We start from the raw sequence: 26,592 nt of genomic DNA, 5'->3' as shown, positions 1-26,592 counted from the left end.
ACTGTAGTACAAAAAATGTCCAATCATCAATAGTATATAGCAAATCAGAACATCAAGAACAATCCATTTCTAAATATCTTCTCGCAGAATCACGCAGATTACTCACACAAGTTGAATCCATAAATGAATCTCCCGTTTCTTGAGCCCAATACTCAATATCACCTGGCAAAAAATCATTCCGTTCAAGCTGTCTTTGTTTGTAATCCCAACTTTCCCGCGTAGCATCTTCCACGACCTCATTCGATTCAACCTTGACAAACGAGCCGTCCTTATAAGAAGATGTGTGATTCTGATATTGAACACTTTTGTAGACGTGTTGGTGAACGAGTTGTGTGGATATAATTAGAATCCAATCCAAATTCAAGGGGAGACTTCAATGAATGAACGTCCTCGCTTCGCTTGGGATTCCATCCAGTTTCCAGAACAATCTTATATTTTAACACTGTTTTTTTATCCTTCGGATTCAAATCTGACGACGGTTCAATCAGTCATTGATCTTCATTTGCTTGAAACGCTATTTCTCAATCACACGCATTGCAATCTCTATAACACCACATCTTTCCTAAGTCCCCACAAGAACCTATTCAGCACCCCTCATACCCTCCCTCTCCCATCCCCTTCTCTCCCTCCATTCCCTTCCCCTTCCCCAATCATCAAACCCTTCCAATCCTTCTCCGTCACCTCAATAGACTGTCCCCCATACCCACCCCCTCCATAGCCATTAAGCAAACACCCACCACTTCCTTCACCCAGTCCCGCACCTCTTAATACTCTCTCCCTTCTCCTTCCTCTCTCATATCTACTTGAAGCACGACGAATAAGCGGTTGTTTTCGTGTATTTGAGCGGTGATGAGAGTAGAAAATTAGTGTTATGAGGAGGGAAAGGGAGATGAGGATTAAGAGGGGGAGGAGAAGATGGGTGGGAGAGTCGTGGGAGGTTCTGGATTGGGGCTTGGGTTTGGGTGGGGAGGGGGGTTTGGCGTTATGTGTGTGAGGACCTGGGATGGTTAGTTTTTCTGGCCTAATCTTGATTCAACTCGTACTTAAAGGTAGAATTAAAAATTTAAGAATCCATGAATCAAAGGACGCTCTCATCAGAACTGTGGAGGTACATCTGTTTCTCACACGGGAAGAAAGATTTCTAGAATTCAACAACTCACCGAAAAATCCTCTCCCAACACCCTCTCCCTTACGCAACACACTAACTCTCCATCCCACACTATCCAGCAATCCCATTTCTTCTCGGTCACTATTTCCTCTCTTATCATCCATCCTTGTAGACGTATTAGCACCAACACCCACACCCACATCCAACACTCCCTCTTCAATCCTCCTATGATAGGCATCCCACACCTCTCCAAAAACCTCTCTCCGACCCATCATTAACTTTTCCCCCTTCTTTAACTTCCCCGTCAAACTCCATGCTCCTATTCTTCTACCACTCCCACTTTTCGCATCTCCTTCAACCCCTGGCGCATTATACCCCATCAACACATCTATCAACTCCACTACAAATCCATGATTCCTCGGAGCGCCCATGATACGTGTTGATAGCGTCCCTTCTACTTTCTCATCTCTGTCATTACTTCCAGATGAAGATAAAGATGAAGATAAAGATAAAGGTTCACACACAACAAACAACCCCAGCATCAAAAATGGATCCAAAGCTCGCAGACAAATCGTATCCACATCCAATACAATCCCACCATATTTATAAAGCAGGAGACATTTCATCGCTTCGACGCGTTGATAATTCGAGGGATAAGATATATATGTTTTGAGAAAAGATGGGTAGTGAGTTTTTATGAACGCGAGGGATTTGTGGGAAGTCCAGAGCTGTGTGTGGGTGATTAGTTTGATCTTCTCAAAGCCCGTTAGGGCAAAAAATGAAGAGCTGAATCAAAAATATATAAGAGATAGATAGATACATACAATATATTTCCACCCATTCTGTTCATTAATCCCCCGACAATGCTCTCTCCTCTCTTCCCATTCATGAGGAATTTCTCCATCGCCTCCGCGTACTTCCCATCCCTCTTTATCTTCCGCGATATTTATTTTTCCCTTCCTCATACCCTCACCATAACTCCCTTCCACTACTTGTGCTCCCGCTTTCTCATCACCACGTCTCTCAACTCTTCTCCCAAATCCTCCTTCCCAATTATGCCACACCTGATGGATAACTTTTTCTCCTTCCCCTCCATTCCCAGATTTTTCGCCATCTCCTCCACCTACTCCCAAAACACCATCTTCTAGTAATTTTTTCAACGCGGGATATTTCCCTTCCTTGATTTTAGCCCGTAGCTGGATGACATTTTGCTGATTAATGGATTTTCCTTCTTTGGTGATATATTTTTGTTTTCTAGATGGAGCAATGGAGTTGGTTATGGATAGGGGATTTAGATTCAGGTTGAAGTTCAATGAATGCGGATATGTGAAATGTAAGAAGAGGATAAGGGAAAGGATGAGTAGGAAGAGAAATAGGAGGATGCGGTGATAGTGGAGAGATATCATTTTTGGTAGGTTTTGGGGTACATGGAAGTCGATCGTCTTTTAGAGTGGTAATCACGGAAAGGAATATTTTCAATAATTGTTTGGGTGAGGAATAGAAAGATAAGGTGAGAAGAGAAGGGAGAAAATTCGATAGTGATAAATGTGAGGAATGTGTAAGGTGTTGTGGGGGGAAAAATGAATTCCCCAGCTGGAATGATGGGATTTGAGATTTTCCATCGCAAGATGTTAACTTGGCAACGTGCAGCCAATAATTGATTGTATGATCTAATTACCAATTTCTATTCAGATAAAAAAAATCAGATGATTTGGATGACATTAGTAAAATAACTGTTCCATGAGTAGCGAGTCGGAAAGAATCGTACTCGAAGACTCAATTCGGTAACGGAGGAAGCAATGATTAAAATATAAGAGTACGATTGTATCTCGTGTTGACTTGAATTGAATGCTATATATACACAAGAACGAATCGTTAACTCGCCGACTCCTTTTGACTTTTTAACGAATACATATACAGAAAGTATTAAGTGCAGAGCCATTTAAACCCAACCCATGATGCATTAAACATCATCTAAACGGGGTTCTGGTACGAAAAGTATTCGGTAATAGCAGCAACTTGGTCTGCACTACCAATAGGAACCTCTCCAAATCCATCACCAACTTCCATAGTCACCATATCTGTCTCTGAATTGGCATTCCATTGTGGTAAGGTTCCATTTCCTTTGTAGGAGCCTCCGTTGTTGGGGTTCAAAGTTTTAGCGAAGTTTGCCCAGTATCCGTTCATCTTGAGAGCAATCTCAAAATCAACAGCTTCCCATGGCTTATCAGTTCCGTAGAGATTGTTAAGAACATAGTTGATTTCAGACTCGTGATAAGCGCCTTGAGTTTGTCCTGGAGGAGCATGATCCCAATAGTATGTCCAGATAGGCGACTTGGACTTAACAGACCAGCGATTGGCGAACGACCAACTGGAGACACGGGAAGTATCGCGCCAATGAGCATTATACTCCATACTTGCTTGAGTGATGTTTGAAGCTGGGTAAAGCTCCAAGAATGTGGATGAAAGGTTGTAAGCACCGTATTGCGCTTCGATTTCAGCTTCGTATTCGGCAACTGTGAGATTAGTGCTTGTGGCTGCTCCGGACTCATCTTTCGTGTTTCCAGTGATGTATGGAACATCGTTTGCTGGGCCAGTGGCAAGTGTCTCGATGTATTTGGCGGGGATAGCATAGCCGTCAAGTACATTACCGAATTTATCGGAGAAGGCACTTCCGAAAAGAGACTCTTCGAGATCAGCGAGAGGGAGAGCTCGCATCTCAGCAATGGTGCTAACGTTCTTGGAAGCCATGTACTCTAAGCCGGATGCGAGAGCATAAGACTGGTTACGATAATTCTCGGCAAGAGTAAGGGCCTCAGGATCGTATGGATCACGGGTTCCTGACTCGGCGATGGCTCCGACAATAAGTCCCTTTGACAATGGACTGTTAACGAAGTGGTAGACAGCAGCTGACCCAGCGGATTGACCCATGACGGTGATATGGTCTGGATCACCACCGAATGCAGCAATGTTGGCATGTACCCATTTCAAAGCGTGGATTTGATCAAGCTGGCCCCAATTTCCGGAACTGTTAGATCCAGTAGCTTTGTACATTTCTGCCGAAAGCTCGGGGGTTGAAAGCCAACCAAGAGCACTAATACGATAGTTGTAATTGACAAACACAATGCCCTGAGATGCCATTCCGGCGCCGTCAAATAAAGGTTGGTCGGCAGCACCACCTGCTGGGAAAGACCAAAAGACAACTGGGAGCTTGGCATCGGTAGATTTACCATTGGTCCAGATGTTAAGGTTCAAACAATCTTCGCTAACAGTGCCGCCCGTTGTAGATGGATTGCCTGGTCCACAAATAGGACCCATCTTATTTGCTTGAAGAGTGGTATTCCAAGGTGTTGCATTCTTTGGAGGTGTCCATCGATTCTCGCCAGAGGTATCGGCACCATATGGAATTCCTTTCCATACTGTGATATCCTCCCAGTTCGAAATGTTGCCATTTGGGGAAGAGTTGAAGGCAGGAATACCTTGAACAGGCCCGTAGTTGGTTTGAATTACTTGGTTGTAAAGTTGTGCTGAGGCGCCATGAGCGAGAGCGGCAGCCCCAAGGACTTGAGAAGTAAACTGCTTCATTGTAAAAAGAATGTGAATTGGAGAGGAGTGAGTAAGGAGAAAACTTCCAATGAGAACAAAACATGTTTCTTTATATATTCATTTGAAAGATATCCTCACTGAAGCTACCTACTCACCATTGCGTACCCCATATATTGTTCGGTCCCGAACAAAGGGTATTGTGCTATTGACTCTTGCTAAATCAAGCTTTGGATCTGCGCATGAGCCAGTGGCTAAGCCTTTATGCATGGTAAAAGATATTAATAAGGGGCTCATAGATTATTAACACCGTTGAAGATTCGTTTCAAGCTTCGGCATTTGTCTACCGCCACCTCAATGCTCCATATCTTCTCAAATTCCGGGATGAGGTTTAGATGCGGTATTGAGCCGGACCACCTAGTTCATCCAGTAAAAGCGGGCTGCAGAAGGATACCAGTCGTCCCAGTACTTTCGTGCAGGAAATTCTAGAACATACGTTGAACTTGCAAAGAAGGCTCTAATCCAACCACATATCGAAACACATGTTTACCTCAAGTTGGTCAGATCGATCCAACGATAAGATATTTTCTTGACAATCCAACAAGTCCATTGTCTCCTTCTCCTCACAATCAAGTGTTCTTACGCAGACATATGGTAATGCTATGCATGTCGCCTAAAATATGTTCCCAGATAGTTCGGAGGTTTCGGACATTTTTCCACTGGTCTCGGCACTTCTTTTTCGAGCGAAAGAAGTTATGCTTGACCCGAAATAGGCTATTTACGTCTCTGCAACGCACAGTTAGTGTACGCGTAGACAAACGCGCAACATGTATATTCAATGTTCTTGGCATCCAACCTCTTTCATATCGATGACCGACAGGAACTTTGAGCAACCAGGCAGAACCGAAGCCGAGGTCAAGCAGTATGGATGCCGTACATGTTGAGCATGGAGTTATCAACCATAGTTTTCCAATAGAGAGTATTTGTACTCTGTAAGTATATTTGGTACAATCCTTCTTACTAGAGACGAAAACACTTGTTCAATGCCCTCGGTTCGGGAAGGCATTTTAGTCGGCGAATCACGTGAACGCGTTTGGACATGATTAAGCAATCGCTTGGCGTTCTGACTTGTGATTAAGAAGAGAGTAAAAATTAGGATTCCTTTCTTATCCAGACACTTTCATCGACCTCTTGCCATAAAGATATTGGAGCAAAGTCAACTCCTCAAAAATGTGTATTCGGAGAATACTTTTCATTCACTTATTTGAAATGCAAAGAGAATTAGTCTAGTGCGGACTACTCGTATATCTCAATACATCTCAGATACTTTGGACGGTAGAGTTGATGTTGATGTTCCATTTTTACTGAACTTGAGTTTGCAGATAAGTTTTGATATTTCAAAAGAATGATCTGATCCCATCAGCTGCAATGGATCACAAACGATATAATTTAAGAAATCTTGAGATGGAATACTTCAGATAATATTTCATGTTTTAAAACCATCTCTTGATTACACACTCACCCCCATGAATATTCTCGAAACCGATAAACAGGAACATTTGGGAATCAAGAACCTAGAAGTTCAATCAAAAATTATCGGGTATCTTTGGTGCATAAACCGTAAATCACAGAACCCAAACACCAACCCACATCTTCCTCGATGTCCATTCTCCGCATTTCTATCCGACCTTAAATCCACTTTCATATTTTGAAACATCGCTCATCCTCATATTCCCTACGCTCCAAATACCAGTCTTATGAAAAATTACTTTTCGTTCTCTTCTTCCAATTCCTCCTTAACAATTTTGTCTTTCGCATCTTCTCCGTCTAGAGTGTGCGTAGTATCTGTGACCACAAGTTCACCATTTTCTCCCCAACCCGAGTTACTTCGACTCAATCTTCCGGTAGAGCCTGTAGGATCGCGTGGACTAGCTAGTGGGCTTCCCGGAGCAGCCATGCCACCGATACTTCCAGAGATGCTGTCTGTCCTGCCATGACCTAATAACCCACTTTTCACACTTCCACCATCATTTGCCAAAGATTGTTTGTTGGCGTAATAACTATTCCTTTCACTTGGTAAAGCTGGAGCAACACCTGTCGAGGAGTAAATGCTAGCTCTCTCATTTGCGATAGGGCGTGGTTGATATAGACCAGTTGGTGATGTGATAGTAGAACCGTCAATTGTAGCACTTAAAACGCTCAATGGTAGACTTTCGCGACTGCCACCAAATACCGAAGAGGGCGCCAAAGCACGAACCGATGCATCAGTATCCATAGATCGCCTTCGTCTGCGTTTAGAAGATGAGGCCAAAGTCAAGATAGATGCGTTATCTGTGAGGAGATTGTTCGCTGTAGCTGTGTTGTATGTTGCAGGGTGACCTCCACTACCTTGTGGGGCCAAATGTGCGGGTAAGGCTGTGGCTGGTGGGGAGGTGGGAAATTGATGTGTGAATTGAATACCTTGTGTGTTATTTGAGGCATGATTGTGCGAAACGGTAGTGCCAGGAGCTCCAGCAGAATGAATCGTTGTAAGAGTCGTAGTCAAAGATCTGACGGATGGTGCCGGAGAAGAAAATGTACTATCAGCACCTCTACCAGTGCTAACCCCGCATCCAATTGTAGCATTTGTAGCTTCACCTGAAGATGGCGCATGGGATGCTGCAATGTCTGATCTTGCAACATCGTGTTCCTCGCCCGTTGTAGGAGCTACGGATTTGTTTCCAATTGTTGGCGGTGGATGTCCATCCTCAGAATATTGTGTTGATCTTCGACTTCTTTCCAACGATGACGTGCTAACCGAGTTGCCGGTTGGTACGGTTGAAAATGACAAATGTCTATCGCGAGAGGCAGGCGCTGCCGCAGTACCGTTTATGCGACCGGATTCTGGATATGGGTTGTTATTCTTCGAAGGAGATTGTTTCTTCAAGCTCGCCTTTGTTTGTTGACCACTTCGTTTCGCGTTAGTGGCTTGATTGGAATTTGCAGTTGAAGAGCCACTTTTGAAATTAGTGAACTTTTTCATCCATGTTGTAAATGGTCTACGACGTCCTCCTACTTGTTCGGAACGGTCTGGCATATCTGTTAGTTGATGATAAGTTGAGAATAAGAGTCAGGCAAAAATGATAGGATATGTTAATGCACGATCAACTAAAAGTATGATCGTGATGAATGAATTATGAGGCTGGGAACGAAAATGGAACTGTAATGTGGCTCATACCATGTTGTTGTGAGTTTGGAGGAGATTGTTGTTGCTGTGCTAACTCCGTGGCCGCCATTGTGCGAAACCTATGTGTCTGGCTTGGCTCGGAGCGGTGTTATGCGGAGAGGATATAGAAAGCGTAGAAAGGATATGAAGGTTGGGGATTGGAGAATGAATGGGAGATATTTGATTGTAGATTCCAAATGGCCGGGTTATCGTGGTTTGATGTGTTATCTCGGTATTTCCCTTTGCTTTGCTTTGCTTCGCCTTGCCTTGCCCTTTGCCCTAGGCAGATAAGAAAGAAAGAAGAAAGAAGGAGTAAAAGGAACAAGACACCAAAATTCTCTCTCACATAAGAAAAATGGGAATTCAGATGTAATTTGATACCTTTACGAGTATCTTTGGCACAATGATAAGAACAAAAGAAGAAGTTCAGACGACGATGATGATTTGGTTTGAATGGAAATTCGCTGATTCATTCTAATGCCCATCACTCTAACCAAGGTCTCTCTTCTCTAGTGCCAAAAACCCTTGGTGCTTGTTTGGTGCTTGATTTGATCGATCAATCCATTGAACCAATCAATCGACTCAATAATGGATTACATAAGCTGCAGCTTACCCTTCGGATGATTCACATCTAAACCTCCGACCGTCATAATTACTACTGCGTGCTAGCTAGTCTAGCTAAGGCTTAGTGTCAGATTAGAAACGGATCATGTGATCTACTCGAATGGTTCTGATGCTTCAACATCGAAAGTTGAAGGGTTTTCATTCATACTTCAGTGGTATACCTATATCTGAATACAACTGTGGCTGCGATACCCCCATATATGTAGGGTTTTCAACGTGGATGACTTCTTCTTCCTACGATGAATTGATCCTTACAGTACTAACCATTCACATGATTTTGGTAGATGGCTCTTGCCCATTCTACTCCTTCCTACAGAGCAATATGATTTCACCCACATGAATCGTGTGTGGTATCTGATCTGTTTATCTGCCCATACTCATATAAACGACCAGCTTATTGCTTTCATTATGTCTATACAACCATTGCCTCCAGATGTAATAGCACAAATAAAATCCTCTTCAACCATTACCACCCTTAATGGTGTCATCTTTGAGCTTGTTAAGAATTGTTTGGATGCTTCTTGCTCCAGGATTGATATGGATGTAGACTATAGCCGTGGCAGTTGTACAGTAGAGGACAATGGACTTGGTATATTGCCATCAGAATTCGGGGAGAATGGAGGCTTGGGAAAGCTCTATCGTATGTTATCACATACCTTCTGACGCATCAAGAGATATAACTTACCTATGCCAGATTCTTCGAAGCTAAATGCCTCGAATCCAACTCATGGGGGCTACGGAACGTTTATTGCCTCGTTATCTGCTTTATCCTTACTCTCAATCACTTCGCATCATCATCTGCACCACTCGCACAATTCAATAAATATGCATAGATCCGAAGTTGTGTCACGTCAAACCCCAGCCCCCGATCAACATCATCTTGCTTCTTTTGAACACGGTACACGTGTTACTGTTCGAGATCTGTTCGGCAGTATGCCAGTACGCGTAAAGCAGAGAGCCATTGCATCTGGAAACAGACAGGTCATTGCTCAGATGTGGGATGGTTTACGTAAAGATATTGTCTCGCTGTTGCTCGCATGGCCAAAAGATATTTCGGTATCTATAAAGGAAAATGGTACAGACCAGAAAATTACCATCCGAAGGTCTCAGGCAACATCTGAATGGCGCCCAGTTGGAAGTGTTGATCTGTTCAATACTTGTAGTATACTCTCCAAAGCCTCATATATCGCAATTGATGAAAAGTCATCCTGGATACCTGTTAGTGCCTCCACGTCAAGCTTGATTGTCAATGGCGCGATTTCTCTGATTCCAAATGCAACCAAGCACATTCAGTTTCTAGCATTTGGGATAGAACCTCTGATTTCTCAAGACAACTGTAATTTCATTTATGATGAAATCAATCGTTGGTTTCTCAATTCCTCGTTCGGAAATCAAGAGGAGGAAAGTGAGCTCGATGAAATTGAATTGAAAAGGAGATCTAAGGACCGAAGGTTTAAGGGTGATGGGTACACCAACAAAGAGCTCAAAGCAGGGAAGAAGAGTGTTGATCGATGGCCAATGTTTTACATCAATGTTCACCAAGTCGATCCATTAAAGCATGCAAGATTAAAGGTTGACGATGTGTTAGACGAGAAGCGGAATACTCTTGACAAGATTCTGGAATTCTTGCACGCGATTGTTGTAGAATTTCTAACCATGAATTATTTCCGGCCAAAACTGGCACGGGGGAATCGCACTAAGAGATCAGAATTGGCCACTTCAACAACAAATTCAGAGATTCTGGAGCAAAGTGGACCAACCAAGACCAACCAATCTTGTCAAGATATGAAGACTTTCCCAACTACGCCGGAGTCTTCTGGTGATGGAGACGAGAATTACAGCCAGAAAAGAGTCAGAATAGATACGCTGGGAACGAAAGTAAAGCTTCCTTCTTTTCGTCAGTCGCATTCCGCGTCTGATTTCCCTTTTGGGTCTTGGTCAAAAATCAAAACAGGGATTGAACAACCACATAGAAAGTTTACAAATACGCCAGAAAACTTTAGTACACCAGTACAAGTTAGCTCAAAGGTGGAGGTGCGAGCAGAAACAGCTCTGTTTTCCAAAGCAGGACAATTGACTCGATATCCTTTCGAAGAAAGTCAAGCACCAATCTCCAAAGCAACACCGTTCACTGATAAAGTGCAAGAATCAGATGTAAATGGAGATGGACTGGCTGTATGGGTCAATCCTGTAAATAAAGTCAAATCTCTAGTGAACAGGCGGACGGGTCTTGTCGTATCTGAAAAGAAAGAGGACAGAAAGCACATAAAACATTTTATTTCCAATTCATCTTCTCGCTTGACTGCGGTCAAAAAGTCTCTTACAAGCGATAAGCAGCCTATTCCATGGATCGATGACATTCTGAATAGGTGGGAGAATCCAGTGTTCGCTCCTGCTCAACCTTCAATACCTCAGGTATCGATGGATGGGCTAGATCTGGAGACACAAGAAATTATACATGGTCGTCATCAACACTGTTCGCAAGCTGAAATCGAGAAGGCATTTGAAGACACTTCATCAGGACTTCATGGGCGCATCTCAAAAGAAGCTTTACGAGACGCAGAGATCATCTCACAAGTAGATAAAAAGTTTATTCTGGCCAATCTTCAAAGAAGATCTATAGCTGGAGAAGATTCGAGTTCTCTTCTTGTGATTATCGATCAGCACGCAGCGGACGAACGAATTCGAATAGAAACTCTTTTATCTGATTTTCTTACATCGCCCACAGTCTCAAACATTCCAGCGTCAGCATCAGTATTCACTACCCCTCTTGAGAAATCCCTTAACTTTAATATCTCAACAAAAGATTCTCAGCTTTTTCGTACCTACATGAATCATTTTTGCTATTGGGGAATCATTTATTCAGTTTCGCCAACGGGTATCACTATCACCGTCCGATATCTTCCACCCTTGATAACTGCCAGACTTGTCGCAAATCCAAGCCTACTCCTTCATATTCTCCGTACAGAGCTTTATTCGTATCATGAGAATCCAACTTTGCATCCTACCGTTACCCCAGCATCCACTTGGATTGAGAGGATAGCTCACATCCCAAAGAGCATCTTGGAGCTGTTGAATAGTAGAGCTTGTAGGACTGCAATTATGTTTAATGATGAACTTGGTGTTGATGAGTGCAGAGAGTTGGTTAGAAGATTGGCAAACTGCAAGTTTCCTTTCATGTGTGCACACGGGCGAGTGAGCATGGTACCACTTGGGGAACTTGAGATGATGACAAATGTGGAAGGAGGTGGTGATTGTTCACATTCAGTACGGTCTGATCAGGGAAACAAAACCGGGAGTAGTCACGGGACGCTTGGCACTAAATGGGGAAAATGGATGAGCCAGCGAAGAAAAAATAGTAAGAAAGAACAAGTTCACTCTAATAAACCGTAACAGTGAATTCCAAACACCTTATTATAATGGTCGGGCGTATTTTATCCGAGCTGGAAACTGCGCGCTAAGCTTTTCAAACTTACCTAGGAGGCTATTCGTAGGAGAAAAAACAGGCGGAATTCGACCATTTCTAAGATATCCTTTACAATTCAATTATTTCCCTTCAATATTATAAAAAATAAAATTTCGAAATATTTTCTGAACAATAAAAAGCTGATATTTCTTTTGGTTATTTTTTATTCAATTAAGTTAGAAGATTTCAATGAAAAATTGAATTGTCAAATTCCGCCTGTTTTTTCTCCTACGAATAGGGAGGAAATGAGGGGTTTTTATGTCCGTAGTATAATGGATGTAGAACCGGTATATAGCCAATTAAATGCTCTTATCTGATTCAAAAAAAAGCTACCAAATAATAATTGAAATGCTGTAATGAATGTAATGGATTCTACGGATATAATGGATTCTATAAATATAATAAATTCTATAGATGTGGAATGGATATAATTCTTGAAATTTTAAATATTAATTAATATATAGAATTGAAACTATTCAGAATACACCTATTTTATAAAGAATTCAATTAATTATCAACTGTATACCAATTATTATACCCCTCCTATATTTTGTATAACGCTATTAAAATGAATTTTAGTTAAATCGAATTATTCTGAATTCAAAAAAATGAATTATATTGATTCTGAAGTTCTAAAACGATATTGAGTAAGTGCTATTAGTTTGGTATAACTTTTATATATTGCCCCTATCAATATTGTATAGTAATTAATTAAAAGAAAAAAAGAAAGTATAATATTTTTGTCAATTAATTTAAAGCTATTAAATATAACTAGATTCAACCTTAAAACTAAAGCAATCGATTTAATCCCTGCAATCATTTTTATTCTTCAATTATTTCGAATTTCAACTTATTATTAGCTTCAACCAAAATATACTATTCTAAATTAGGAGGTCATGATAGCTTCGAATTCGCATCCATTACATATCCATTTCAATAATTACATTCGTTGTACAACAGATTCTATATTACAGGGGTAGTACAACCACCATATATGACCCCCATTCCCTATACGGTAGTTAAAAGCACGAAAACTTCAAGTGCTCGTTGATACAATAACAATCGCATCACAATTATAACCGCAATTACAACCACGACTGCGACTACAAAATCACTGAAAATTCCAGTGCAACAAAATGGAAAATCAGGAGCATCCTTTCGTTTTCGAGGACGGCGACGTGCGAGCCAAAGCCAAACATGATGAACGAATAATCACTTTCAAATTGTCCTCTCATGCGCTTTGCTTCGCCAGCCCAGTTTGGAAGAAGTTCGTGTTTCCTCCATTCCCTCTTCTATCCTCACTTGGAAATGAAGAAGAGCCAAATTCGAAGAAAGCCCGCGCAGTTCCCGAAGAGCCATTTCCCGACATCGAGTTGGATTTCACAGAAGACAATCCAGAAGCTTTGTTAATTCTTCTGCAGATTGCGCATCTGAAATTCTCTAAGATTCCCTCGCAATTACCGTACGAAGTTCTATACAATGTTGCCGTTATCTGCGATCAGTACGACTGTAGAAGTCTGGTTAAACCATGGATTCAGGGTTGGTTGAAAGATGAGGCAAATGAGGCGTATCTACCACACCGAGAAGGATGGTTGTGGATTGCCTATTACTTTGGGAGAAAAGAAGAACTCTACCACATGATGAAAATGCTGGCACTGCGACTATCCGTTGGCAAAGATGGGGGATGTATGCTGCTTGATCCGTCATTATACCGCGAAAATCGCACCCTCAAAACTAAACGCTACCCGTTGGGTCTGGAAAGGAGTCCATTACCTCTGGAAATCACGGGTGAGCTCTATGTCGCGGATTACTTTTCGTTGCATTAATAACCAATAGATGCAATCATTCGCTTGCGCAAAGATATGATTTACAACCTGATGTTAAGATTTACGGCAAATATCATGAAATGCCTCTTGGACCCCAATATGGACAGCCCATGCAAAGAGCTATGCCCATTGGCAATGTACGGGCTCATGAGCAAATGTCTGAGCGAGCGCAATCTGTGGCCTCTACCGAGAAAAGAAAGTTACGATTCGACTCCATTCCAATTGTATAAAACAGTGGTTCGCGCTCTGAATTTGAGCTTCGTTGCCCATAAACCCGTAGCAAACCTATGCATTGGCCGCTGTCGCTTTACGGATCAATTTAAGCAGCGACTCCTGATTCGATTCAAAAATGAAATACGCAATTGCGATGTTCATTGGAATGAAGGAGGAACTGACGGAGAGAGATTTCAGAAATTTATGGATCACGCGGTCAAAGAGGTTGGCAACTTTGACTGTCCCAGTGAAGCGCTACCAGGAGGGGCTCTGGATATACATAGCAAGGAAATATTGGAGCTGTGCCCGATGAAATCATCTAAATGATCCGTTGCTTTGTATTTTATTTTACTTGTCTCGCTTTGCATTTCATGTCCCCGACCAATAGTCAAAACACCGGCTTTGTTACTCCTCTCACGCTCTGAGTGGTTGGCTGGATGGCTAGTTGGCTCGCTCCTAGTTTGTTATTGATGGTTTCTACGACTTTCGAAACATATGTGGTAGGGCATTCGATTTGGAGCACCGCGAAGGAATGATTCCATATGAATCATTGAGTGCTAGAAAACACATATCGCGGTTAGAGCATACAAGGGCACGATGGGAATCGAATCGAGGGCATGATAGAATCATGAGGCTTAAAGTAGTTTCTGGTACATCAATGATATTCATACACTTCAAATTCAAAATGTTTTGCGATGATTTGTACATGATCGAGGTTTTTCTATGAGCTGTACTTTCCACTCCATAATATCGCCATATCAGCTTACTTCACCCCCAAACAAATGATTCCATTCGACCTTGCTTTCTATTCTCATGCATCTTTAGCCATTCGTTACCCTTTTCTAACCAGTCCGTGACATTCCAATTCCAATCCCCATCTCCATCTCATTAATTAGCACCAACAGCAACCCATCCATCCACCTTAACACTTCAACAACCTCCACTCCCCAAACAAAAACACACCCCTATAATCCAAACAACCCAAACCCATCAAAAAATATAATATATGTAATAGGGAATCGTTTCACATAAACCAAACCCACACTGTGGAACCATAGCTTTACATGATATACCAATGTACAAGGAACCTCCCTCCATCTACGCATCCTGCCCCCCACCAAGCGAGAGATCGCTACATGGTTCTTCGTTTGTGGTTCATCTCAATGTTATGCATTTTCTTGCATTTTCTTTCATTTTCTTATCTCAAACATGTGGATAGATAGATGATTTCCGATTTCCGATTTCCGATTCATTGGTTGTGGATTTTTGGGGGGGGGGTTTGAGGTCTTTGGGGTCTAGATTTTCGAATGTGATGGATATGATAGATGGGATGGATTTAGATCGTGTGTGTAAGATCTTACATATGAAATGTGTAAGGCGTTAAACCATGCTATATTGTATGTACCTATGTGCGAACGCTATCTACCTATGTACTATACAGCGTGGAACCTTCCACACTCCTGTCTGTAAATATTCAAACCCGAAGATGTGATTATAAATCAGTCTCAGACTGAATTATCATCATCATACTTCATTCAATTGAACTCCATCCCAAAGAAACTCCCTAAAACGCTCGTGATGATGTATTTTCCAGCCCGCACCCCAAACGCCAAGTGAGATAAATAAATAATACAAATGCAAAGTGGTATCTGTTGTGCCCCCGCCAAGGAAAAGAGAAAAAAATCCACGCTTTGCCTGCTTCCACAGCAATAAATGCGCAAGTTTCCGATGGGGAATTGCTCCAGTAATAAAAGGCGTTTGAGGAATGGGTACATCATTACTTCCTCTCTATCATATCTTCATAACCTGTCCTTCGATCCACATCACGAGTCATCATCTTCATCCCATCCCATCCCATCCCTAATTCAAAGCCGTGATAGCAGCTCCTACAAGCGTATCCAGTGCGCTTCCATCAGTCTGCACACTATACACCGGTTTGGTGGCGCCACTCCAAACCAATCCGAGCATGTTATCACTACTAGTATCCTTGCGAATAATACTCTCTGCATTGAGCGCTAGGAAAGCTCGATACTTGGCGAGAACATCTGCGTCCATGCCGGTAGCTCTGTTAACCATGAATGAGAGATTGCGTGTAAAGACACCTTTGAATTGTTGTTCGTCTCCATTACAGGAATTAGGCTCGCAGGCTTTTTCCTGCAGGATTCCCTCAGAGGTAGTCATGTTGGCGATGACTGAGTTGGCAATTTGAACCGCGAGGGCAGTGTAAGAATGACTTCTTGTGCTCCAGGTGAGTTCGGTCAGACCGGATAGGATAATCCCTTGATTGTAAGTGAACACGATTTTTCCGTTGTTTTTGCATGTGGTCATGGAGATGCCGTCGTTGAAGAGATGAGTAGAGGGGTTCATGGAGGTAGTGATGTTGGTGATAAGGAAGTCGTAAGCAATCAGAGCTTGGGAAAAGTAGTAACCTTGACCTTGAGAGTTCTTTCTCGCGGGGAGGCGGTTGGCGAGTTTGGCGGAGGCGGTGAGGTAGAGCTCATTTTCTACACTGTTGACACCGGCGTGGTTCTTGTCCCACCTGATTGATTGTTAGTATGTTTGTTCAACTTTTGTAACACTGTTTGCGAATGGGGCCACATGACGAGTTGCAAAGAGATTATGTCGTAATTTGTGTAAGGGGAAATGGGTAGTCATTTGACTGAGAGTGAATGGAAATAAACATACCATAAGCCACCACAAGGAGTATTGCCATAAACACTCTTGGAATCTTCATAGATTTCAGCCGCGGTATTAAGATAGGTAACATTTCCAGTCGCATCATAAACTTGAATCCAAGCCAATACCCACCAAAGTTCATCATCATAGTAATCATTAAGAAATCCTTTCGCATACGCTGGGGCATGCGTCAAGATTGTCGCAAAAACATCTGGCATCCATGTAGCCGTGGTTGGGTATTTTCCATAGTAGTTCGCCATCATTGTGAGGACATTGGCGGAAGGCCACCACTGTGGGGAGAACTTTCCGCTCTTGTCATAGGAGCCCCATAGTCCGGAGGGGGCGTTCCAGTATGTTTTCTGGAGAGCATTGATAGCTGATGAGGCGTAGTTTTGAAAGTCCGCTCGGGTCAAGCTTTCTCCAGCCGTTGCGCGCTTCGCTAACAAAGACGACTCGGAATATCGCTGGATCTTTGTTGGGATAGCTTCGACAACCGAAGAAGTGAGGGCTGCTACGGACAGCGAAGCCAAAATATGACGCAGAGAGATATGCATGTTGTCTGGTAGTACTTTGTCTGTGGAAGAGGTTTCGTGCGTTGTTCTTAAGCAGGTTTCAGGACTTTATGAATCAATTAAAATTCGATGATTCACACTACTTTCCTTTTCTGTGAATGGCCGCGTGATAATATAAAGTTTGGTGTAAATGACTTCCTGATTTCTTCAATATGCCTCGTGCCAAGTCTGAAGCCAATAAAGTCACGCTACTAATTTGTGAAAGAGATGAAGGAGCAATAGGATCGGACGTTCCTGTAGACCAGTATGGCAAGCCGAGGAGCGGGAATCGGCAGACTTTATATTCAAGCCCATGATGGCCGCCGGAGCTCCCAAGTAAGCCAAGGCCCAGAATTCTATGGCATTGCTGAGAATCGGTCGGGAAATTGGTTTCTCGATCTTATTGACAGGAAGGCTACGATTCTTTCGAGGTTGAATGGTGGGCTATGTGGCTCGAGCGTTTGTGGTCCTAAAATTGGATCTCTTCGGGGATTTTATTCCAACAAGTCAGGGGTTTAAACGACCCACTACAAAGTAGCTACAAGGTGATCCCACACTGGTGAAGATCATTTGTAAAGCAGTTGAGCCTTGCTCCAGAGTTTTGGTGTCTCATCTTCATATAATTGGATGACGTGAGAACGTGTGTTCATAGATGGATCCTTTCATTTACATTGGATGAGCTCATAGGAAAATCTCAAAGTAAATCTCGAGAGGGGTTGGAAGACAAGAAAATCGCAATTCTGGAGCATTGCTAACCTGTCTTTAGGTAAATGGTCTGCAGACGATCTGAAAGTCCCAATAATGTTTGCGGTATGATAATATCGAGACCCAAAAATCAATAATTGACATAGTCCTATAGCAGGTCAATATCGGTTACCATCACTTTCTATGGCTTGGCCAGCGCGAAGACTTTAGATGAGCTCATCCAAGTGTCGAACCGATCGTTGGTGCTTACAAGAGCACACTTCCTCCGATTGGTGAGTTGTAGGTGAAAGAGCCTAGCCCCTTATTCTATAACCGTTCTTTATACTGATTGGTTAATGTGTTCATCCCACTTTTCTGCATTTGGCTAGTAAAGCAGCTGAATGGATTTTGATCACAGTATTTCGCGTTTCCAGCATTGGTACCAAGTGGAAGGGTAGAAGAAAAACGCCTAACCTTGTCAGATCTATGCCACGAAACGAATTTGTACAGAATTGTGGCATTTTTTGACTTAAGGGCTTGCTCAATTTCCCGAAAGGAGTTTAATATGTCTTCTTTCGTTTCATAGCATTGACCAGTAGCTTGAAGAAAGCGGCTGAACAGTTTCAAGTTCTCAATTCAGATGAACAGTCGTTGCGTTTAGATACATGTATAATTTCAATTTTCTGTGAGAGGATTCTGGCCTAGATAATTCGTAGTTTTCGTATAAATGACTCCTCTGTCGGTATGTTGATTCGTTTTGAAAGGGTATGAGAGCGTCAATATTGATTGAGGTTGATTTTTTCATCTCGAAATTTCATCGGTACGCGCGATGGTGGATGTGCTGATTTGTCATCTGGCTGGCCGTTTTAAAGTAGCGATAGCAGCGTACGAGCTTACCTATAGAATCATTAAAGCAGCTATGAAGACTTCTCTTCGACCAATCACACTCAACACTTATCTTATCAAATATATCTCTCACCGATATCTTTGGCAGCAGGAGTAAACGACGAGGTAAGTTTAACATTAGCAAAAGCGCCACCACATAGCTGGGCGCAATCTTATTAAGTTAATTTTTGTCTCAAGCCAGATCTTTAAGGTTAAATCGACGTTGAAGTGGGCCATGTAACCCCAGGTTTAACGTGATGGCAATATCGAGGGAAAATGCTACCGGCGTTTAACAGGAAAGCTGCGCTAGCTGCTCACAAGTTGTATTAGAGAGTACGCTTATGAAATGTCAAGGTATTTTACGCAAAATGGTGTGGGTTGCTCCTCCTTTTGAATCTAGCGGTCTTCTCAGAATCTCGTATTGGTGTACCAAAGGAGTGGTGTAATCTTAAATCCATGGCATTCTCAAATTCGTTCCGACATATCCGTTGAAGGAAGACAGCTCCTCAGTATCGTTACTCTCAACACATACTAGGCTTCTAACCCTTCTTAATTAAAGATTGGGGGCATTCGTGGCTCGATCCTGTACAGCAAGTGTGCGTTGCTGTTCTGCAATACTAGAATAGATTTCTTGAAATAACGGCGAGCACATGACTGGGTGTTGCTCACCATGTTTCCCCTTGGATAGTAAAACCGTCTCCGGGTAGCTTGCAATGAAGAATAGTATCTAAGGTACGTATCGAATCATGTCCGCTGTAGTTGATACCTCCTTCCCATGCACATCACGAGCTTGAAGCTCGACCTCAGGTACCTTCTCCATGACTCGAAGCTGATTGTTCTGTACCCTTTCCAGTTTTGTTCCTTGATTTTCTACTTCGTCAGACTTTTAGGAGCTAACGCTTTAGTTACGCTGCTCTGGGAAAGAGTAAGAGCCGGAGCACAGGCCAAATGGAATTTGGAAAGAACAAAGTGAAAGATTGAAACACTTGTTCGAAAACACTAATGTATATGCATAAATCTGAAACGCCAAAAAATAATAAATCTACATTTCCAAACTTCGCTTCGTCGCTCTCATCACACTCCTACAATATGCATACCTCACTCTGTCCTCCTCCAGTCCCACCAGCCCCTCAATCGTCGTTCCTCTCGGACTACTGAACTGTTCTCTAATCTCATCGCCCGTCATTCCTTTCGACTTCTCTTTTTGCCAGCCATTCGCTTTCCCATCTCTTTTTCCATCATCCCCACTGCTCTCTTCTCCCTTACCCTCCAACAGTCCTACCAAGCCCTTCAAACTCCTCACCAAGATATCCCTTCCCTCACTCCTCTTAATCCCCTCCTTCACGCCCCCATCTAGTATCCCGTCGAGCGCCACTGTTAAAAACGCCATGCTCGTTGCCGCCATGACACTGGCCGCATCATATTGCCCAGGACCCACCTCCACTATCGATCCTATACATCTAAAAATGTAGCGAACAATAGATTTATTTTGTTGCGAAAGAACCATCGAAGGAGATATTTCCACTACGGTATTTGATTCCCCGAAACTGGCTGCTAGACTCGGCATTGCGCGGACGATGGCAATTTCTTTTCCTTTGCCTTTTCCAATGGAAGATTCTGAGATTCCGATCGCAGCCGTCATTTTTTCCACCGGTGTTCCTACTGCTACACTAATCACCAGTTTTCCTCCCAATGCCTCTTTAACTCCTTGCATTGAGAGTACTCCCTCGATTGTATATGGCTTACACGCTAGTAGAACAATATCCGCCTTTTGCATAGCTTGAAGTACCCCGTCATTCCCAACAAGGATATGAACACGTGATTCGCTCGAATGGAATTGTTTGCGCAATCGTATTACGGAAGCCATTGTGTTGACTGTGGCGATAAATGTGTTTATATTTGAATCTGTAGCAGCGCCTTTGGACTTTGCGTTGAGAATACCAGTGAGAATTGAAGTGCCCATTGTTCCTAAGGAAGCATGTCAGGTGACTTGTCAAGGGGCTGATGAGCTGTGCTCTGTGCAACCTCTCACAAGAGTACAAATAGATGAGCAGAATAGGAGAGATACTTACCACAACCAATAATAGCAAGCGTAAGTCCTCCATTCTCTTTATCTTTGTTCGACATCGTCATATCTGGGAAGGTAGGAGAGGAGGCCATGATTGCAATATCTTGACGTGTTTGTGGGCGATACTCGAGATGTATATATATAATCCGTTTTCACGTCAATGTGTCTCCTCTTTGGATAGATAACGTATTTCAGAAAAATTTCGACGAATCCGCAATTACGAAGGTCACCAATTCTGTGCTTCCTTTCTTTGGAAATAAAATTGCTCCCTGGGGCCTGTACTTTGAGAAGGAGGGGTTGAGGCAAGGTTTACGGCCGCAATCCAACCGCGCTAATCCTATATAGGTGTCCTGCTTATTTTTATGTGAGGCTTTTCATTCGCGGAATAATGGATGTTGATTGATCCATAATTTTTGGGTGTTGTGGGTAATTAGGCAACTTGGTAACACAAGGAAAATACTTACTGCTTTGTACCAACAGATTTAAGGGGTTCGGTTGCGTGTATTGAAGAGAAGCTTTTAGGGGAAAGGAATTCAGATCTGTGCTAGAGGCGTACAAAATGATCAAATCGATCCAGATAAGCTTCCGACTGATCGTCGCTGGAGGATGCGTCTAGCCCGGTAACTGAGTGGGTACCTTTTATCTCTGCATGGGGGCTATAAAAGTTCGTGCAGTCATAGATAAAAAACCTCAGTATTTCTACCGCGTTAGGGTATTTCACAGCTTCTTTTCGTACCACATCGTGATGTGAGAACAACATGTGCAAGTTCCTGTAGAGGGCAGTAGTGATGCACCCTCAGGAATGGAAGGCACAATCGGTTTCTTGCCGAGAAATTCACAGGCAAATTCTATATCCGAATTCCACCATGAATCTTTGTCGAATCCCAAAACATTCATACGATTATTAGAACTTGACAATGTCGACAGGGAAGATACGACGACCGAATTACGTTGTAACGTTAGCACGTGGCATGTTGACCACACACCACCATACCATGCCATATCCTACGTGTGGGGCAGTCCAGAATTCATCACAACTATAAATATTGACGGGAGAAGTCTAACAATAAATAAGAATGCGGATTACGCGTTGCGACAAGCAAAATGGTTTGGCGTCCGATATGTTTGGATGGATTCCATATGTATCGACCAATACAACATCGATGAGAAAGGTGATCAAGTGAAGATGATGGGGCACATATATCGAAACGCTTCCTGTGTCTTGGCTTGTTTAGGTTCCCATGGTGATGACAGCGAGCTAGTGATGAGATTTTTCTGCAAAGCCAAGGTCTTTAAGCCAGGAATTGGCCATATCGATGGAGCCTCTGGGCTTACTGTCATAAAACATACAATTGAATCTCTGATATGGGCCATCAAGACCCAAGACGTCAGAAAGAGAAGGCTTCGCAGAGCATTCTTCACCTTCATGGAGAGACCCTACTTCAAGCGAGTATGGATCTTGCAGGAAGTTTCCATTGCTGGAACTGTGATTGTTTGTTGTGGAAGTGATCATCGTCCCATTGGCGAGCTTTACACACTTCATCACAAGCTACACAGTCTGATAGTGAACACTGGGCCACTTTACTCGTATAATCTTTTGATCATCATTGCTTTCTTGACAATGCATCGACAAAAGATGACACGAGCTTCCATAGTAGCCTGGCAGGACAGCGGCTGCGATCCTGCTTCAAATTCTTGTTGGGGTTACTGTGCAGATCCTTGTTATCGATACTTGGCATATGGGGCGAGCAAAGCAGATCGGCATTTTCTTTTGCTCCCTCTATTAGAGTTGACACGAGACTTGCAATGCCAAGATCCCCGCGACAAGATATATGGAGTTCTCTCAATGGTTGATTGGCAAGATGTGTTGCCTATTGCGCCAGACTACACCGCAGATATTTTTGAACTAGCAGTTCTGGGAATGACTAGAATAATCGAACAATCGAAATGCTCGGAGGGACATTGCTCAGAAGAAAGTTGCTATCGAGCAGCATTACCACTTGCTTACTCACTCGCGCAGAGTATGAAGCTATCCCTCGCACAAAAAGCTCCAGAGAGCGTTGATATACATCAGCACGCAGAAAGAGACATCAACCTTGATGAACCTATCAATTCAAATGCAGAAGACGTAGAATGGTTTTCTTGTAGAATTTTAAAAGGTACGGACAACAATTGGAAGCTCGATGTTCGACCAAATTATAAGTTTCATAAGAAGCACATAGAAGGGGAATTGGGGTGCATGTTTCATCATAATAAAAGCGGTCGCCGGCCAAAACTGATCTTATCTGATTTCGAAGGGGAGATCCCGGAAGATTATGTCAAAATTATGGACAATGAAGGCGGCCTGGTAGCGCTGCTACCCAAAGCTACACAGCGAGGAGACCTGCTCGTGACTCAAGCGTACGCAAATTTTGACCGCAATGAGCCAACTAAGATCAAATACCAAATGCCTCGCTACCTAGTATTACGAGAACACAAGTCGAGCCGTCATTCAATAATCGGGCAAGCTATAGTTGTGGGAGGATGTGTGGCCTCTAGTGCTACTATTGGCCCATGGTTCGACTTGCAATTTGACGTCCGCGACGCGCTTAACTTGACGATCTCTTGGGCACAATGTTCCGCCTACCAAGAAAAAGATCTTTCTTTGCTGACTTGGCCTATGGCAAAAGAGTTATTAGATCTGAAGGTCTGTCGGGGCCCATTATCTTCATTCGCATCTGAGGTATTGCATAACCCGAGGGCAATCGATAACAAATGGCGTGAGAAACTTGGACTTGATCCTTGGACGGCGGAAAAGTCGGGACGACTTAGCACGAGACTCAGAAGGTGGATGATAAGATATGTAGCTCAAGGCGGAATGAGGCGAGCAAGAAGAAACGCCAGATTTGCACTGCAAAATTGGAATAAGTCTTGAAGGATGCGCGAAACTATAGGCCTTGGAATTTGCCGACAGAATGCAATATATCTTCCAGTTGCAGTGTCAAATTCAAAGGACTTACCTGACTTACTTTAAGGTAGCATGTTCATGTACCGCACAATAGAAAACAAGAAAATGTAGCCAAATTCTGTAGCTTAATGATATAAAGTTGTGGATACTTCCGTATTCACTTCATCTGATGAAGTCCCTTCTCCATTCTCTACCCCTCATGGTTTCCAGTGCTCGTGCTTTCACAATCTTGCACTCGCAATCTTTCTGCAGTAAAATTCAGGAGTTACGAAAATCGGGGATCCAAACTTTTCGGAGCTGAGCCAAGTTTTTGAATGGGAATAGATTCTTGGCTCCGTTGCTCGACCAATGGAATGGAGGGAAGCAAAAATACGAAGATGGGAATGAGAAGTGCAAGTAATGACATCAAAACTTCATGAGCACTGAGCAAAGTACCTCTACAAGTAATTCGCGCTAATTTGGTGTGTCATGATGTGATGATCTTGATAGCCCAGATCTGATAGACTTGTCTTCGACTCGGGAATGTCCCATTCTGATTCCTGATGCTCTCTTCCCAAATTCACTAAAAACTTCTCCCACCTCCGGTATTGGTTGGGAAGATAAGAAGGTTTACTCACGACACGCTGAATCAAGAATTTCTCCATTGGGAAAGGCCAGATGTCGAGCACTAAAGTTAGGTAGAGGCACTATCTTCCTAGCTACTGTACAGTACTAGTGAATACTAATAAATACACTACACGTGATTTAGTTATGGTGAAACATGATCTCACTACAGTAAATTACTATTTCAGTACATCCCCATCCTTTTATTAATCGGTTCCGGTCCAAATTCAAATCGATTGAGCTTCATAGCAATTTAATTGAAATCAATTCGACATCATTTATACTTCAATACAACCAAGATTTAAATCAACAAAAACCGCAGCAAAAGATGTCCGACTCCGACGCACCTACCAACGTATCTGTTAGAGATCTCGACTATTCTGGACTCAGAAAAGCCATCGATACAAGACTCAACAAATATTTCGAGAGGTTGGACGCACCAGAGTCTCACGAAAGACCCAAGGACATTCATCGTAACGACTTTTACAAATTTACAATCCGTGCCGAAGAGCCAAATGTAGAATTTATCAAGTTTGTACCAAAAATCATGTGGTGCAGCAAACTGGGAGTCTACAAACACGTTTCCCGTGAGCGGGCTTATGAACTTCGCATTGTTCTTGATGAGTTTTGTGAGGAATGGTGCAGTCAATGGTTGACCGGTGATGCTGGAATATTCTTTGTGCAGATTCGTACGAATCTTCGCAGAGGAAGGAACTTGTGAACCGACGGAGGTTCCTTCCGACCACTGGGGTAGTCAATCACACGTAGCTACTTGTGGCTCCAGGTGTCTGGTCACACGTCATTCTCAGGGTCATCGCTACCCATGACAAATGCAAGAGCGAACACGAAGCAGAAAGCTTTGATTGTTTACAGGCGTGTCCTGACAAAATGAAACATTTAACCAATACCATTCTTTTTCTGATAACCAGAAACAAATCGAAAGCGATGCCACCAAAATAAGAGTAATACTGAATGAATACATCTTAATCGAGACTCAAAATTTTCAGATTGGGGAAGATATGGAACGGAAAAAGTATCCAAGATTTTTCACTGAGGCAGACTTGGGAGCACATCTCACCGATTTTCTTCTAAAGTTGGATGAAGATTTTCTTCGAACAATTATGGCTCAAATTGTCATGGACGAAGGCTACGGATGCCCTATTTACAATGAAAAAAATGAGCCTATCTTCGTGATCAATATTGACCCATCAAAGCTATCCCATAATAATCCGCGAAAGATGGTCACGGCATACACTGCTATGGATGTCGAGGAAATTCGAAAGTTTGTTCGGGATTTGTATTATAAATCTTGTATCGACCAAAGTACTCGTGGAGCCAAGATTCGTTGCGATCTTCGTTTGGAAGGTCAGAGAGTAATCTCCCAAGTCAAACTATGGGAGGAGGGTGACTCAGATTATAATGAAGTTGGAGACGAGGACGAAGATGAATCGCTGTTTGAAGAGGTGCTCGAAGGTCGCAAAAAAGACGAGGATGCCGTCTGGAGACGAAGGATCTGGTTCGCACTCGAAAAAATGAGAGCTCCACAACTTCGGAGGGCTATCCACATGGCATGCGGAGGAGTCTACAAGCTGGATGTGCCCGCTGATGAGGAATATATCAATGAAAAGGACGATTTGACTTTGCGGCGTATAATCGCGGTAATCTTGATAGTTGGCACTCGAGTTGTCCTCACACACGAAGCCGCAACTTGCGATTTATTGGAGAAAATGACTCCTGATGAACTTAGAAAAACCCTTATAGTTTTGTGTAATGCTCAACCTGTCTATTTCTCATTCATTGAAGGCGAGCAACTTATGATAGACGGGAGAACAATTACTCTGGATATTATTGACCGAGTCAAGCCGCAAGATGAGAGCTCCAGTGAGAGCGGAGAACAGGATTCATCAGATGAATATCCAGAAGAAGAGGAAGCAATTGATCATGGAGTGGAAGTTGAAACACCCAACGAAGAACCCGACGAAGAACCTGACGAAGACCCTGATGAGCCTGAGTCCCCAATTCATAGAAAGAGGCCCAGACTGTGGGTTTAGACGAATCAGCTAATTGGAAAAGTACCGTGGTAGTATACCTGTTATTATAGCGACTATTGATATGATAGTGGAATCGAGATCAACCATTTGGTACCTAGTATTGTTTTTGTACACCCGGGGGGGGGGGGGGGGGGGGGGGGGG

The 26,592-nt window shown here is 42.9% G+C and overlaps 9 protein-coding genes across 9 annotated transcripts; 4 read left to right on the top strand and 5 right to left on the bottom strand.

The window, feature by feature from the left end:
• Positions 1–594: 594 nt before the first annotated feature.
• Positions 595–2,514, bottom strand: EAE98_004124 (uncharacterized protein; the record flags this gene model as incomplete). Its single annotated transcript, XM_038951744.1, has 3 exons — positions 595–998; positions 1,161–1,836; positions 1,933–2,514. The coding sequence occupies 3 exons, from the start codon at positions 2,512–2,514 to the stop codon at positions 595–597; spliced, it is 1,662 nt and encodes a 553-aa protein (XP_038812217.1).
• Positions 2,515–3,082: 568 nt separating this feature from the next.
• On the bottom strand, positions 3,083–4,693 carry EAE98_004123 (uncharacterized protein; the record flags this gene model as incomplete). Its single annotated transcript, XM_038951743.1, has 1 exon — positions 3,083–4,693. The coding sequence occupies one exon, from the start codon at positions 4,691–4,693 to the stop codon at positions 3,083–3,085; it is 1,611 nt and encodes a 536-aa protein (XP_038812216.1).
• Positions 4,694–6,416: 1,723 nt separating this feature from the next.
• Positions 6,417–7,926, bottom strand: EAE98_004122 (uncharacterized protein; the record flags this gene model as incomplete). The annotated part of the gene is made up of 2 exons (XM_038951742.1): positions 6,417–7,720; positions 7,869–7,926. The coding sequence occupies 2 exons, from the start codon at positions 7,924–7,926 to the stop codon at positions 6,417–6,419; spliced, it is 1,362 nt and encodes a 453-aa protein (XP_038812215.1).
• A 962-nt stretch (positions 7,927–8,888) lies between these two features.
• Positions 8,889–11,873, top strand: EAE98_004121 (uncharacterized protein; the record flags this gene model as incomplete). Its single annotated transcript, XM_038951741.1, has 2 exons — positions 8,889–9,120; positions 9,175–11,873. The coding sequence occupies 2 exons, from the start codon at positions 8,889–8,891 to the stop codon at positions 11,871–11,873; spliced, it is 2,931 nt and encodes a 976-aa protein (XP_038812214.1).
• Positions 11,874–13,082: 1,209 nt separating this feature from the next.
• EAE98_004120 (uncharacterized protein) lies at positions 13,083–14,312 on the top strand (the record flags this gene model as incomplete). The annotated part of the gene is made up of 2 exons (XM_038951740.1): positions 13,083–13,734; positions 13,783–14,312. 2 exons carry the CDS (start codon positions 13,083–13,085, stop codon positions 14,310–14,312), a joined length of 1,182 nt encoding a protein of 393 aa, XP_038812213.1.
• A 1,533-nt stretch (positions 14,313–15,845) lies between these two features.
• EAE98_004119 (uncharacterized protein) lies at positions 15,846–18,036 on the bottom strand (the record flags this gene model as incomplete). The annotated part of the gene is made up of 2 exons (XM_038951739.1): positions 16,671–18,036; positions 15,846–16,524 (listed from the first exon to the last, which is right to left on the bottom strand). Exons 1-2 carry the CDS (start codon positions 17,213–17,215, stop codon positions 15,846–15,848), a joined length of 1,224 nt encoding a protein of 407 aa, XP_038812212.1. The 5' UTR covers positions 17,216–18,036.
• A 1,787-nt stretch (positions 18,037–19,823) lies between these two features.
• Positions 19,824–20,941, bottom strand: EAE98_004118 (uncharacterized protein; the record flags this gene model as incomplete). The annotated part of the gene is made up of 2 exons (XM_038951738.1): positions 19,824–20,749; positions 20,854–20,941. 2 exons carry the CDS (start codon positions 20,939–20,941, stop codon positions 19,824–19,826), a joined length of 1,014 nt encoding a protein of 337 aa, XP_038812211.1.
• Positions 20,942–21,651: 710 nt separating this feature from the next.
• Positions 21,652–23,763, top strand: EAE98_004117 (uncharacterized protein; the record flags this gene model as incomplete). Its single annotated transcript, XM_038951737.1, has 1 exon — positions 21,652–23,763. One exon carries the CDS (start codon positions 21,652–21,654, stop codon positions 23,761–23,763), a length of 2,112 nt encoding a protein of 703 aa, XP_038812210.1.
• A 964-nt stretch (positions 23,764–24,727) lies between these two features.
• Positions 24,728–26,450, top strand: EAE98_004116 (uncharacterized protein; the record flags this gene model as incomplete). The annotated part of the gene is made up of 2 exons (XM_038951736.1): positions 24,728–25,088; positions 25,459–26,450. The coding sequence occupies 2 exons, from the start codon at positions 24,728–24,730 to the stop codon at positions 26,448–26,450; spliced, it is 1,353 nt and encodes a 450-aa protein (XP_038812209.1).
• Between the last annotated feature and the right edge of the window lie 142 nt (positions 26,451–26,592).

This window comes from Botrytis deweyae (genome assembly GCF_014898535.1).
Source record: "Botrytis deweyae strain B1 chromosome Unknown BDEW_007, whole genome shotgun sequence".
Taxonomy (NCBI): Eukaryota; Fungi; Ascomycota; class Leotiomycetes; order Helotiales; family Sclerotiniaceae; genus Botrytis; species Botrytis deweyae.
Note: the sequence above shows the minus strand (reverse complement) of the source record. Positions and strands in the feature narration are given on the sequence as shown.